This window comes from Leptodactylus fuscus, chromosome 4, assembly GCF_031893055.1.
Source record: "Leptodactylus fuscus isolate aLepFus1 chromosome 4, aLepFus1.hap2, whole genome shotgun sequence".
In the NCBI taxonomy this organism is placed as follows: Eukaryota; Metazoa; Chordata; class Amphibia; order Anura; family Leptodactylidae; genus Leptodactylus; species Leptodactylus fuscus.
In genome coordinates this window covers 61,754,078-61,769,139 of record NC_134268.1, presented here as the reverse complement: position 1 = coordinate 61,769,139, position 15,062 = coordinate 61,754,078, and the positions used below count along the sequence as shown (strand labels likewise).

Here is a 15,062-nt window from a genome sequence, read left to right as displayed (position 1 = left end):
AAACATTAAGAATTCTGTAACTCATGTCCCATGAGAACAGGATACAACAATAAAAAGCAACCATAGAACAGCGGGGCCCCTGACGATGCATTTCAGACTATAAACAGGCTTTAGAGACCATACTCATACTACCATAATAGTTATATCTATATTTTTGCTGTTCACCTGGAGCCAGCACAGAGTCTCTCTCCCGTGCACATACGTATCATAGTGACCTGTTTCACAGTGTCACATCTTTAAAGGGGTTATCCTGTTATAGACACTTATTCCCCATTAACAGGGCAGTGGATAAGTGTCCAATCGCTGGGGCCAGATCACCGGGTTTCCCAGTAATGGGGAAGATGGGGACTGTAAGTATCCCTAGGGCTTCTGTGTGAATGGAGCGGCAGTGCACTTGCGTGACCAGCACTCTATTCACTTCTGTGGGGTTACAGGCTGTGCCGAAGATTACACTCCCAGCAGCCCAGAGACGTGAATAGAGTTATAGTGACGTAAGTGCACTGGCACGTCATTCACAAGGAGGCCTTAGGGAGACTTTCAGTCTCACGTTCTTCTGATCACTAAGGAACCCAGCAATCGGGTTCCCAACGATCTGTCACTTATACCCTATCCTGGGGTATTCTCATCTCAAGGATCCTATCTATACTGCTAACTTGTGTAACTTCAAGAGTTCTCCTAAATGCATTGCTTTAGAAATGCTGCTTTGTTTGCTTTTATGTGAAATTATTCCTCCCATTGTTCACACATCGTTTCCTTGGGCCCCAGCCTCTATTTTCCTTATCTAACATTAGAGGATGGGTGATGTGACTCACTGCTCTCTGGAGGGGAGGGGGCTAAGTTCTGTGGATTACACTTGCTCTCAAAGCTAACAGCAATGTGTTGACAAAGGTTTGGATAGTGCATGTTATCCCTCTAAAGCAATCTTAGCTTATCCCCTATCCACAGGACAGGGAATGACAGCCTGAAAGCTGGGGGCCCAACCATCAGTAAAGTGAAAGCCATTTAAACCACGTTTGAACAGTGTAAAGGCAAACCCCATAAAACAATAGCGGAAATATCCACACACACACCCCCACCCCCACATAATACCAAAAAGAAATTATTAATGCTAAAGAATAAATATGTATCCTACAATGAGATCATTAAAAAAAATAAACCTGGTCCGGGAAAAAAAAAACAAAAAAACCCATACAGTTATGTTCAAGGCAAGAAAGAAAAACATACCTGATCAACATCACAGGCCAAGCGGAGCAATACAGGAAAAGTGCGCTTGTATAGTCTGTACATTGGAGGGGGCCCTTCACGAGCATCAGGCATTTGAGATGCTTTTCCCAACATAAATGTGACCATGCTATGCAAAAGTTCACATGCAGCAACCTAATGGAAATCAGAACATGATATGTTTTATGGAAAAGAGGCCGCATGGGGAGTTTACAAAATAGAAACATTATAAAATGTTATATCCTGTAGACAGAACTAATGTTACATTGTATCACATATATTACTTTACAGACAAAATAAAAGCCAACATTTGGATACTGTGGTATGTATAACTGTGTAGCCGAAGTGTTAGGGTAAGTTCACACGTACATAGTTCCGCACGGGTTTTGACACAGAGAGAGACGCGACGAGCCGCGTCTCTCTGTGGTCAAAACCCTCCTGCCGCGACCATCGCGGTCGCGGCTTTCCCCTCCTATGTCGGCTCAAATGAATGAGCCAACATAGGAGGGTGCTGCCGCTAGGCGGAAGCCGTGGCCCAGCGCGCCGCGGTTTCCGCCTGAAGATAGGACATGTCGCTTCTTTTCTCCGCTAGCATCAGCCCGCCACTAGCGGAAAAAAGAAGCCCGGTGGTCTGCATAGACCACCATTGTAAAGGGGCGGATTTTGAAGCGAAATCCGCTGTCAAAATCCGCCCCTTTGCCCACGTGTGAACGAGCCCTTATAGATACAGTCCTATGAAAAAGTTTGGGCACCCCTATTAAAGAGGACCTTTCATGGTTTGGGGCACAGGCAGTTCTATATACTGCCGGAAAGCTGACAGTGCGCTGAGTTCAGCACACTGTCGGCTTTCCCGATCTGGGCCCGGTGTGAAGAGCTTACGGTCCGGTACCGTAGCTCTTCTATGGTCAGAAGGGCGTTTGACAGTTAGCCAGAGACATCCTTCTTCACAGCACAGCCAATCGCGCTGTGCTGTGTGAGCCGGGAGCTTCAAAATCCGCCCCTTTACAATGGTGGTCTATGATTAATAGGGGTGCCCAAACTTTTTCATAGGACTGTATAAATATGTACTATATAATCTGTGTATAATTATTAGATTTATTGAAAATAAAAACCAACAAATAACAAGAGGATACCTTTGTCTGTCTGTCACTCGCAGAGAGTGCTAGATCTGTGACACGGGGCAGAAAAATGTCCAAGTGGATCACAGGTTTCAGATCAGCAAATGGTACCGCAAAACTCAGTCTTTTTTCTGTATCCCATGACACATGCTTCTTTATCATTTCTTCAGTAGAAGTAGCTTTCAAAAATAAAAGACAATCATAAAACACAACCATGCAGCACCATTCTCAATCACCAAAAAAGTCAAGTGCTGATATGGCATTTCATTTGCTGGCTGCACTGCTCACCGGGAGGGGTAATGAGCTTGAAAACGAAATGTTATAGCTATACATAAAGGGCACCAAATTTAAACAGGATATATATTAGGAAGGGTTTTGTTTTGATAAATCCTGTTATTTGGCCAATATTTTTCAAAGACTGAATAAACCCCTTTTACCAAAAATCTGAGGCGCTTAACTTTACACTTTCTATGCCATTGGTGAGGGACTTGTGTAACCCCTTTTCCTTCCCTTGGACAAGGGACTCCTAAAAATATCTGTAAACCTTCTTCACTAGCAACCTCTTCCACTTATAGAAAACTTTTTACCTTTGCTCCAGTGTATTAAACCTTCACACATGGGACAAAGTCATCTGAACCTGAGTCTACACCTTCCTTAACCCCCCTCTAGCTGTCACCAAAGCGCTGCAGGTGCAAATTAGGTGGTAGGAGCACAGAGGGCGTTCCCAGAGATCTCCTAGCACAGCTCTCTTTTCATTGAATAAACACACCCTTGTATGCTTTATTCCACCTCTGGCAAGTGGGAAACGATACTCCCATTTGAGGTCATCACCTGCTTGGTGCCCACTGGACAAGGGATGGAACAAAGCATTCAATGGCGTGTTTTTCTCCATGGAGAGAACTGTGCTTAGAGATCTCTGAGAACACCCCCTGTGCTCCAAGCACCTAATTTTCATAATTGACGAAAACATTTTTTCTTGGAATCCACAAGACTGTAACAAATAATGGAGGTACAATGCAGAAGCATGTCATAGCGTCTGTAGTGCTATGGTGGCAAGTTTATGGGGTTAAGGAAGGTGATAAGACTACTTTTAAAATGAATATCCTTCCCAGAAACCTATACCTCCTGACTGTCCATTCGCATCTTACCCTTGACCAAACCCTAGCTATAGTTTCTTTGTTTTTCTTCAGAGCAGATGTTTCTCCCTCTCAGCCCTCCTTCCTTCCCATACTGGGGAATCAAGCTTTCTCCCTGAGCCTGAATGTGGGCCCTTTCCAAACGTTGGTTGATGCGGCGGGGAGTTTGAGGGCCTCTAGCTTCCTTTAGGAAGGTTCTTGGCCTTCTACCCTGGTCTTTTAGGAGATTGAAGGTTGGCACCCTCCTGCATGTCTGGGATTCCCCATGTTATCTGATTTTAGGACTACAGTATGGCAACCCAAATTTCCTGCACTGTTCCTGCTCCACTCCTGTAATATCCGACCGACTGGTGACCTACAAGCACTCAGTGTTATGCCATTTGGTGAACATAGCTTCGGAATATAGTTCAGTCCTCTCTTCTGGAGACAAACCTCACCATCCTCTGACACAATGTGGCTTGACGAAATTCATAAGATGTAAGAGGATTGAGAAGCGCACTGCCTCTCTCCCGATTCTACTGGTTCTCATTTGAAGACTTGGGAGACTACAGGGCCTACAAGGGGCCCTTGGGACACTGATTGTCTCCACTTCTGACTGAGTGACCATGTGATGACACCTGATATGCATCACTGGTTTAACCATTTTGTTCTCCCTCCTCTGTACCTCACATTGTCCCTTTTTCTCCTGTTTTTTCCTTTTTATTTTGTCTTTCCTCTCTCCTTTCCTAGGGGTATTTCTCTCCAATTTTAGGTTGGTCTACTGTGGCCCACTAGGAGATGTAACGTATAAATTAGGCCCTGGACCTTGGGTATTTCATAGCTGAATGGTGTTCACTGTGTGCCTTCCCTTATCACTTAATTTTGCTTCTTCGGCTATTCTCATGAGTCTCTTGGCTGAATATGGTAACTGTTCTAGCTTCCTGTTTAAAACCTCAAGACAAAAAGAATTTTAAAAAGTCTCCGCATTATAATTTCTCCACAGCCTAAGCACACTTGCACTTGAAAAAGGAGAAACTGCTGAAAACAAACATTCCAGAGAAACTCTTATTCCAAATCATTGCCACCGCTAGAAAGCCGACAGTGCGTTGAATACAGCACACTATCGGCTTTCCCGTTTTGTTCCCCCGGTGAAGAGCTATTGTTGCCAGTAACGTAGCTCTTCACTGTCAGAAGGGTGTTTCTGACAGTCAGTCAGGAACGCCCTTCCTCACAGCAGTGTCTATTGCATGGTACTGTGAGAGAGAAGGCTTCCTTACCGCCCAGCCATGACGCTGAGCAGTGACGAACGCCTCCCTCCCCTACTCCTGATAGTACTCGTCCATAGACAAGGACTTGGGGGGCGTTCCTCACCACTCAGCGTCATGGCTGGGCGGTAAAGGACATCCCCTCTCACAGTACAGTGCTATTGGCGCCACTGTGAGGAAGGGCGTTCCTGACTGACTGTCAGAAACACCCTTCTGACAATGAAGAGCTACGGTACTGGCACCAATAGCTCTTCACTGGGGGCACAGAACGGGTAAGCTTTCTAGCGGTGTATTACACCACATGTGCCCCAGGAGGTGAAAGGTCCTCTTTAAAGGTGTATTCTTACAGCAGTATTCTGCTTAGTGTTTTGCCTCAGTTTTGGACCCACTCCTGGTCTTGGCTTGAAAATGTTGATGTATATCTTGTAATATGCGTAAACCCCTTTAAAGGCAATTTCATAGGATTTTGCAGAGTATATATAAGATACTAGCTTTTACCCGCGACTTCGTCTGCGGTGATTTGAGAATTGGGCGGACACAGACGTGTGAAACTGTAAAAGTGCTTTAAAAAGTTTGGTGGGCTAGCAAATGTGATGTGATGTGTTATATTGTGTATGTAGTGATACAGACAATGTGATGTGTTGTATTGTGTATGTCATGATACAGACAATGTGATGTGCTGTATTGTGTATGTCACGATACAGACAATGTGATGTGCTGTATTGTGTATGTAGTGATACAGACAATGTGATGTGTTGTATTGTGTATGTCGTGATACAGACAATGTAATCTGTTATATAGTGGAAAGCTATATGTAAATGTGAGTGAGTAGAGTGAGGGCTACTCCTGAGGTGACAGTAAGGAGTGTGCAGGCAGGTTGAGGCAGGAAATGCCAGGCAGTGTGTGTGAGTCTATAGCTGGGGCTAGGAGTCCTGCTTTTGTGAGTCTCCTGCTAGGAAGCCATGTTGTTTAGTGGCACCAAAAGTAGCCTGTGACTCAATCCTAAGGGAAAATTGCACGCAAATCCGTCCAGGCGTTTTAGCGTGATTGAGGAACAAACATCCAAACACACAAACTTTCACACTTATAATATTAGTAGGATATAGATACCATTTAAGGAAAAGCTCTTCACATACAATAAGAAAAGTTACCTGTTACCAGGCTGCGATTAATTTGTCCTCCCAGGGATCCAAGTAACCGTACAACTCTACTTCTTACAGCTGCTAGAGAGGACTCATCTTTCTATAAGGCAACCAAGAATAAATGAGATTCCAGTTATATAATCTACACAACCAGACCTGGGAACACTGATAAACATACTCTGCTCAACAAATGAAATTACAATAATTTAAAAATGGAAACAAAATATCCCAAACATCTCAGTTTATTGAGTATGATGGATATACACAGAAAGAGAAGCACTTACACGCCTTGGCACGCTATCAATTAGGTTATCAATGGCTGTCAGAGGAATGCTATAATTCTTACTTAGGTTAGGTCTTAGTTTGTCATACAAAAAATTCAGAGCCAAGCTTTCAATTCTAAACTGACTGACTGACCCCTGCCGATCAGCTGTTTCAGCCTGTGCAAGTGCTGAGGCCTCTTCAATGGTTACTTTTCTACTTGTACTTGCACTCTATCTACTTAATAACTTAACGGTGATGCATATGGTATTCTTGTTTGATTCAGTTCATTTGAATGGGACCAAAGTGCAATACTATGCATGTTCACTACTCAGTAGACAGAGTGCATGTAGATGCAGGGCCGGCTCCAGGTTTGCGTGGGCTCTTGGGCGACAGAGCCCCAGTGGGCCCCTTTTGGAGTAACTCATGTACACTGCAGCAATTAAAAAAAAAAAAAAAAAAAATAGAAATTAGCTGCTACAAGATCCAGTAGAACGCTTTTTTTTCCAGCTTCCTGCTCCAATAAGTTTCAACAGGAGGGAGAATGAGGGAGGAATCTGCTGCTGATTTAGGTGTGAAATCCACTGCAAAAGCAGTGCCAGATTCCATGTGAACAGGGTCTGATACTGATAATAGTGCTACTCCACAGTGGCTCCACAAAGCATTATATGCCCACAGCAGCCCACACACAGCCTTATATGCCCACAGTGGACACCACACAGCAAAATGCGCTCTGTAGTGGCCCCCACACAGCATTATATGCTCCACACTGGGCCCCACAATAGCATAATGTGCTCCGCAATGGCCCTGAGACGAGGCTGTGTAATACAGCTGAGACCTGAAGTCATTTCATAGCACCACGTAACAATATGGCATAGAGATAGAAGGAGTTAATGCAATACATGTTTCACACTTGAATTGAAGTAAAGGTATACAACTCAGTGTTAAAGAGGACCTTTGATGTCCTCAGAGATGTGAGGTATTACATACCGATGTCAGCTCTCCAGGAATGCGCCCCGGTGCTGAAGAGATCAGTGCCATTAGTTTCAGCACAGATATCTCTACACTGTCAGAAAGGTTGGCTTTACAGCCTAGCAGCATCGTTCAGCTATGACAGTATAAACCATGAAAGAAGACTGTCATGGCTGAACAAATACGGTGCTGGAGACCATGTCTCCAGCACTGAGGCACATACTGGAAAAACTGACAGTATGCTGAATTCAGCGCACTGTTGGCTTTCTAGTAGTGTTTAATACCACACATCTCTGGGACACGGGTTATTAAAGGGTTATTCAAGCATAATGTAATAAAAAAAAGTTTTTTTTCTAGTTTTTATTTTCTCTTTATAAGACCAATAAAACAAAAAGGAATTTAGCCTTAAAGGGGTTGTCAGGGATAACTGGAAATCCCTACACTAATCTAAACACCTTCCCCTCCTACTTCATAAATAACACAATTATTAAAAAATGTATAGTTACCCATATCCCTTTGGTTACCATTTTCTGATGATCCACTGATCCGTTTCCCCATTTCTGATAAACTGATGGTCACTACTACTCCCCCATCCCCTCCATCATAGTTACACTCCACGCTTCTTCCTGTGAGAGTGTTCCTCCTTATTTACTGGTTCTGTCTGTGCGCGCTCCTCTCCAATCGCTGTGCGCTGCTGCCAATAATCCTCCTCTATTGCACATACATGTATGCCCAGTAGAGCTGCATCATCACAAGAAGGAGTACGCAGGGTAAGTATATAATATGGGTGGAGAGTTGGACTGATTAGGTAGGGAAGGGCGGGATAGTTAGAGAGGCAGGGAGGGGATGTATGGGAGAGAGGGGAGTGAGGAATGAAGAAGGTGAGGGGATATTAAGGAAGTTACATAGATGGAAGCTGAACCATGTTAGCAAATGCAGGAGATAGCAGGAGCTCCCAGAGACACCTACAAATCTCTCAAAACATGGCTAAAGGAATATGGGTTAATTTATTAACTTATTAATAGCCCTAACTGACATTTAAAAAATAAAAAACATTTTTAACCACTTACGGACCGCCCATAGACTTTATACGTCCGGGAAGTGGTTGCCTTGTTCTGACAGGACGTACCTGTATGTCCATCAGAACACAGCAGCTGCACGGAGATCGTGCAGCTGCTTTCAATGGGAGCCAGCTGTAACTTCAGCCGGAGCTCCCAGAGAAAAGACAGGGCAGATTTATTACCTCCCCTGCCTTCTCGATCGCTGTGTATACAGCGCTCAATGAGCGCTGTATACACAGCTATGGACGCTGCCATAATTCAGCTGCCCTCTGACCCGGCGGACACGTGATCCGCCGGGAGCAGCGTCTTGCAAAAGCTGCTGGGTCCTACAGGACCCCAGATCAGCATAGTAAGCTGTATATACAGCGTGCAGGAGGCTGGATTTCTCCTGCAACTGGGGTTAAATGTAGCAGCCCCAGTTATAGGAGAAATCAGCCTCCAGTACAAAAAAATAAGTGATCAGATGTCCCCAAAGGTCTCTTATCACCTTATGGAGACACAATCTGGAAAAAAATAAAAAATAAAAATATAATAAAAAAGTTTTAAAAAAATGTAAATAAAATAAAAAATAAATAAATAATACGCTAATAAAACGTCGTTATTAAAGGTTACAGCCCCACCCCCGACAACACCATACAAAATAAAAATTACCGTAACGGAGAGGAAAAACTATATTATAAAGTTTTTCAGTGACACTTTGTGTTATTAAATTTAAAAAAAAAAAAAAATGAAAACCAGACACAATTTCCCTTCTATTTTATTTATATTTTCCTGGATATAAAAAAAATTAAAATACATTTGAAAATAAAAATAACATAAAAATAAAGCCCTCTGTGTCCCCGAAAAAAGACGCAAAAATTAGTTGACTGAGACATACGGGAAAAATGTTACAGACCTCAAAACCGCACATACAAAATAAACCTAAAATGTGTCTGGTCCTGGACCACAAATTGGCCCGGTACTGAAGTGGTTAACCCGGAAAGCCCCTTTAATTCAAAACAATACGGATGTTTTATTTATCCAACAAATAGAGAACTAAAATAAACATTTGGGCAGAAATAAAAATCAGCTTTAGAATAAATGTATCATTTTGCTCCAAACAAGTCCTAAAACACCTCCAGTCAAGCATTAAAATAATCCTGGGCTATTATTACTGACCTTAATATGAATTGCATGCTATGAACATGCTAGGATAAAAATACACACAACTCTGAAAAAGCTAAGGGATACACAGCAACTTTGACCACGACTCCTACACACAACCAATGGTCACTGCGTCGTCTTGCAACTAATGTATGTGAATGGAGTTGCCCTGCGACCTCTATTCGCATAAAGAGGACTATTAGAATTGTTTGAGCCTAGAAGTCGCAGTTGCTGCAGCCATTTATATTAGAGAAGGAGTCCCAGGGTAAGACAGAGATCTTTGTTCACTGTGCAGCCACAGCACAAAACAAAGATAAAAAAAATTAGGCTGAAAGTATTTCAGTACTGATAAAAGCATAAAATATCAATAAGGAAAAAATATATTAAAGGGGCTACTCATTTAATAAAAGACCCCCCCCCATTATTAAGTTTAACCTAAAAAACATATACTTACCATGCATGTTGGGCATTTCATGCACTCATCCACGTCATCCATCGTTGACGCCCTCCTCTGGCTTCTTCTCCATGAGACGTCCTCCTTCTTTTGTAATGTTCTTAATTTAACTACCCAAAAATGGCGCCAGAGGGTGCGCAGTAGCACTCTGGCGCCATTTTTGTGTAGTGAATTTAGGATGGATGGATAGATGATGTGGATGAGTGCACGAAACGCCCACCGTGCATGGTAAGTATACGTTTTTCAGGTTAAACTTAAAAACGGGAGGGTCTTTTATTAAATGAGTAGCGGGGCTGGAATACCCTTTTTGAAAGCTATTCAGCAATATGTCTTTCGTATATTGCTGAATTTAGGTAATAGAGCCTCATTTAATATAACATGCAATACATGTCCCATTATAAACAAGGTTATATTATTAAAAACCATCATTACAGCCCCATTAACAATAAACAGACTCACCACAGACAGTGCTTTTGTTCTCTGTATTTGCTTAATAAGATATTTATTAAAACCTTTTTGTGACGCACGAGACAGGCGATCTACATCAAGAGCATTGAGAGATTCATCTGAAATAAACCAAGACACAACATGATAGTAGTAGTATAGTGGCACACAATTTTAGGTGCCACATTTGCTCAGTCTGGGTAACCCATGATTTTTCATAACCCTGGCGATAAAAGAATTAGACCAACAAGATGAAGTAGCACATCTAATGTTAGGAATTATTCGAATATGCAAGGGTCTTGTTGGGCAATCTGTTCCCCTTGAAGCCTTCGTTCGCCATTCAGTTTTTCTGTTGCTAATAGCCCCATTATAGCTACATGACTGTGTATAATACAGATTCCCCCCCATGTCATTACTACTACTTATACTAGTAGTTTCTTTACATGTAATTCTATCAATTGTAACAATAAAATAGGAGATATGGGAAATTTGGGCTCCATATCCAGGTTATGTATCCAGGTTATGATGCAGCTAAAAACATCAGTCAGAAAAAGAGAAATCTGAGCACAAATCAGTAACAAGGAGTGAATAACAAATTAGCCACAAGGAAGACTTTTTAATAAAGTGCATTATATTGTGAATCACGTTCTCTATTAAATAAAACTAACTTGTCTGAATAGTTAATGCATACAACTTGCAAAGAAAGTCATGTGTCATACAGATACAAGTGCTTCTCAGCCTGTAAAGCTCAGAATCAATAGGAGACTGCAGCCCGTGACTCGGGTTTTTTTTTGGACAAAATCTACTTCTTAAAGGGGTCTATAAGCAGATAAAAAAAGTCACCTTGCTGGAACCACCAACAATTAGCTGCTATCTGTGGGACAACCTATGATTAAATGAGTTATACCACAAAGCGAGAATGAGAGGAGCTTTCCTTTGGTGCACATTCAGCCTGACTGCAACAAGACTGAATATGGGCATGACCGATGGTGGACAGTACACCCATTCACTTAAAGGAGTTGTCCCATCACAAGGATCCTATCTATACTGCTTGTTAATGTGAATGTAAGAATTTTCCTAAATACATTGCTTCAGCAAAACTGCTTTGTTTGTCCACTATCTTACTTTATTCAATTTATTGTGGCCACAGCACTGACTTAGCTGCTCATGAGTTAAGTGATGTATCTGCTGCTCTCAGGGGGGAGGGAGGAGGGGCTAAATGCATGGAGTGAGCCTGTGTATCTAGCTATTCCTGTGTCTACACCACGTGACCTAGCTTCCTGCTCTCAGATAGAGGAGAGGAGCTGCTTTCATTTCTTCTGTTCTCCCAGTTATCAGGCTAGCTAATTCAATTGTGTTCATTATGGCAGAGACAGGCAGTCTCTGTATGTAACACAGAATGGAGTTGCTGCTACCTGTACTTCATAGTCCAATATGGGTGAGCGGAGCTACACGCGAATTTGCACCAAATGATGCAAGAAACCAGGAAGAAAGAAGATTTTACAGCAGTAAAGACTGATGAGTATGTGAGGTGGGAATACCCCTTTAAATGGATGCACCAGAGATAGCCAAGTGCTTTACTTCAGCTGTCTCCGGCACTGCCAGTTATGCTGACATTCACCCTGGCTGCAGTTAGGCTGAATGTGCAGCGGAGGATAAGTCTTCACTTTCTCTCCTCGTAGCATAACCCCTTTAAGTGTTCAATTTCCCTTCAGCGCCACTACAGTGGGAATAAATGATTACACATTGTCCATTTAATTCAACAGATTGAATGATAAGATGCATAATAAAGGAGATTAAGTCTGTGGCAACACATTGCAGAAAAGCTTTTTTTTTTTTTTTTTTTTTTTGCAGCTGTTGCTATGGGGGTTTTATTCAGCCAAAGCCAGTAGATTTAGCAGAATGCAGGAGTATAAGTGCTTCCTTTACATTGCAGCAAAATCTGAATAAAAAAAGCAGCTTTTCTGCAACGTGTGGCCTCATCCTTAAACACGGATTTGTAGGCGAGCATCTCAGAGATAGTTTTTCTAATATTATGACACATGAACTTCATGACACTGCATTGAGTTACGATTAAATTTACTGTAATTTTAATTAGTTAATCTGTGATACTAAGATGGTACTACTAAGTGGCAAGATTTCTGAAAAAAACAACAACCCAGCAACGTGTCTTACATCTGGCTTCCTACAGAGTCACAGGAATTACTGGACCAAGCTTACAATTGTGTTTGTGTGTTACAAAAGACACAGAAATAAGACACAGAAGTAAAATTCTATATACCGTTGTTGAAGCAGACGACAAAGACAAGTATAACTAACATCAAGGGGTCTTCATTGTACAGGACAATCTCTCACAGTGCAATCCATATAACATTAATACCTGTGGATGATATGTCTGCCAAATAGCCATCTAGAGATGGAAGAATGTCCTTGTAGAAAGGCTCCATAATATCTGGAGGAATTTGAGATGACCAGTCTTCAAGTGCATCAAGGCCAGCATCTGCAAGCGGTGGGAAGCTCAAGCCCAGTTTAAAAGCAGTCTAATTTAAAAAAAAAAAAAGAAAAAAAAAAAGAAACTTTACCTTAATATCCTTTGATATGTTTTGTAGTCAATTCTAAAAAGATGTACAACTATGAAACATAAAACAGACCAGACACAATCTTAGAACGACCATGAAAACAACAATTAATGCCGATTTTTAGCTCGAAAAAATACTGAAAATTGGTATGTGCCTCTCACCAATTCTCCACTGGTCTCCACTTCCCAGTCTCTCAACACCAACACGATATGCCTACTCAAGCTAACCAATCGCTGAGGTTAGTGCAGAACCCACGCCACAAGGATACTGATGCACAGGGACAGACAGTGAAAAGGAATTTAAGGCAGAAGATTGCCTAAAACTTCCCCTCAGTTATCTCCATGTGAACAGCCTCTTATTGTTAGGATTTATTGATCTATAGGAATTTTTTCTGTTGGCAGATATTTCACACAGATACATTAGAAGGTTTTGTTTAGCAACAGCTATTCAAGTGGAAGGGTGTAAAGCAGAGAAAAGTAGAGTCTCAATGTACAGGTGTATCAAAAAAAACCTTCATGGATCACTGTAATACTTAAACATACATGCACAATCTTCCAATATTGGATAGTGAACCCCTCTTAGAGACAACCACTCAAAACTGCAGTGAAAAATAGTAGGGAGGGACTTTCAAAGAAGAGAACAAAGTACACAGAAATTCTGGTCAAGATAGAAAGGAGATGATAGGGGGTGGCTTTCCCATAGAGGTGATCTTTTGGGGAGATTTCATCATCACTTACTTGTATTGATGGGATGTAGGCTTTCATATCAAGCATGATGATATCATGAGGCAAAGAAAGGATTAAGGTTAGACAGGATGCCAAAAGCTCATCCTTATATTGCTTCATCTTAGAAGAAACCTAGTATTGATGAATACATTATTAAAACAGCAGGACATAACAAAGAATATATGTATAAAAGTAAATATAAACAGCTATAGAGATCTAGTTAGGGTATGTTCACATAGAGGTTTTTGCAGGCAGATTTTGACGTGGAATGCGCCTCAAAATCCGCCTGCAAAAATGGTTCCCATTGACTTCAATAGCAACCACTCGCTTTTTTTTCCACTAGCTAGTAGCGGAAAAAAGAAGCGACATGATCTATCTTGCCGCTGATTCTGCGGATGAGTCGGCCACGGCGTCCACGGTTCAAGACACGCTCCTGTTTAGGCCCATTCATTCGGGCCTAGTCAGGAGCGGGATGCAGTGACGGAATACCGATGCTGTATCAGCATCCCGTTGCGGTTAGCTGCGCTGAAAGTTCACAAAGCAGAAAAGGTTTCCGCCACATTTTCCTCCGTGTGAACATACCCTTTCTGGTTTAAGGCCAGTGTTAGTTTTTGAGTATAAAACTACTGTACCAATTTAAACATCAACACCTTACCTCTTTCCCAAATTTCAGAAATAGAGCAAAGCAAGAAAATTTTTCCGGATTTTGTGGACATTTGCCAGAACTTTTCGGACTGACACCCTAAAAAGGCAAAGTGCAACTGATTTCACAAATTATATTCTGACATTGAAATAAAACACAATATTATCAGATCATGAAATTAAGACATGTGTGGGTTCAGAATTCAGGATTCTGATAGTTAGCATGTATCCTGTCTAATCTCTCCAGCCCATAAATATACCAGAACTTTTCTAGTAAAGTTTTTTGTGTTGTTTGGCGCCATGTTTCACATCTTTTACAAATTACAGACCAATTATCCTAAACTATATAGAACATTTACTATAGATCATCCTGGAGTTATAGGTGTAGTCATTACACTATAAGTTCCCCACAGTTACTCAAGAACATTAGCCATGTACACATATCAGTCAACACTTAGTTTGCCAATAATGATGACCACTCCATACCCCATGAAAGTGACCTACACGTTCTTATATACAGATATTATATCTACATTACTACACTGTGTATTAGTACAACACTTACCTCAAAATATTTTAGTTTCTTTGCGTTTTTCATCACAATAGATAAGAGTCTGTAAAATCCACTGATCAGAGGTAGCCGAGTGGACTTTAAAACTAGCTCATAGCCAAACACATAAACCCACGGCTCAAAGAATTCCACATGTCTTTTTGGTATTATTTCACTTAAAAAAAAAATGTAAAAATATTTGTTTTTCTTTTCTTATTCAGTTTTACATTATTTCTAAACTTGCAGAATAAAATCTAACCAAAACATACTAAAAAGCAAGGGAAGGGTAACACACCCTAGCATCTTCTGAAATTCGCATAGAAAGCTTATTTGTCCCGAAATCTTCAATAGATTATGAGGCTATTTATTC

General features: G+C 41.4%; 1 protein-coding gene across 1 annotated transcript in view; it reads right to left on the bottom strand.

The window, feature by feature from the left end:
* Nucleotides 1-15,062, bottom strand: part of PRKDC (protein kinase, DNA-activated, catalytic subunit) — a 130,176-nt gene that overhangs the window by 82,305 nt on the left and 32,809 nt on the right. The window contains exons 18-25 of the mRNA XM_075270572.1: nt 14,708-14,867; nt 14,156-14,242; nt 13,513-13,632; nt 12,577-12,736; nt 10,212-10,318; nt 5,871-5,961; nt 2,355-2,518; nt 1,225-1,377 (exon numbers count right to left, since the gene is read on the bottom strand). Coding sequence (XP_075126673.1) covers nt 1,225-1,377; nt 2,355-2,518; nt 5,871-5,961; nt 10,212-10,318; nt 12,577-12,736; nt 13,513-13,632; nt 14,156-14,242; nt 14,708-14,867 — 1,042 coding nt within the window. The remainder of the gene's footprint in view (nt 1-1,224; nt 1,378-2,354; nt 2,519-5,870; nt 5,962-10,211; nt 10,319-12,576; nt 12,737-13,512; nt 13,633-14,155; nt 14,243-14,707; nt 14,868-15,062) is intronic.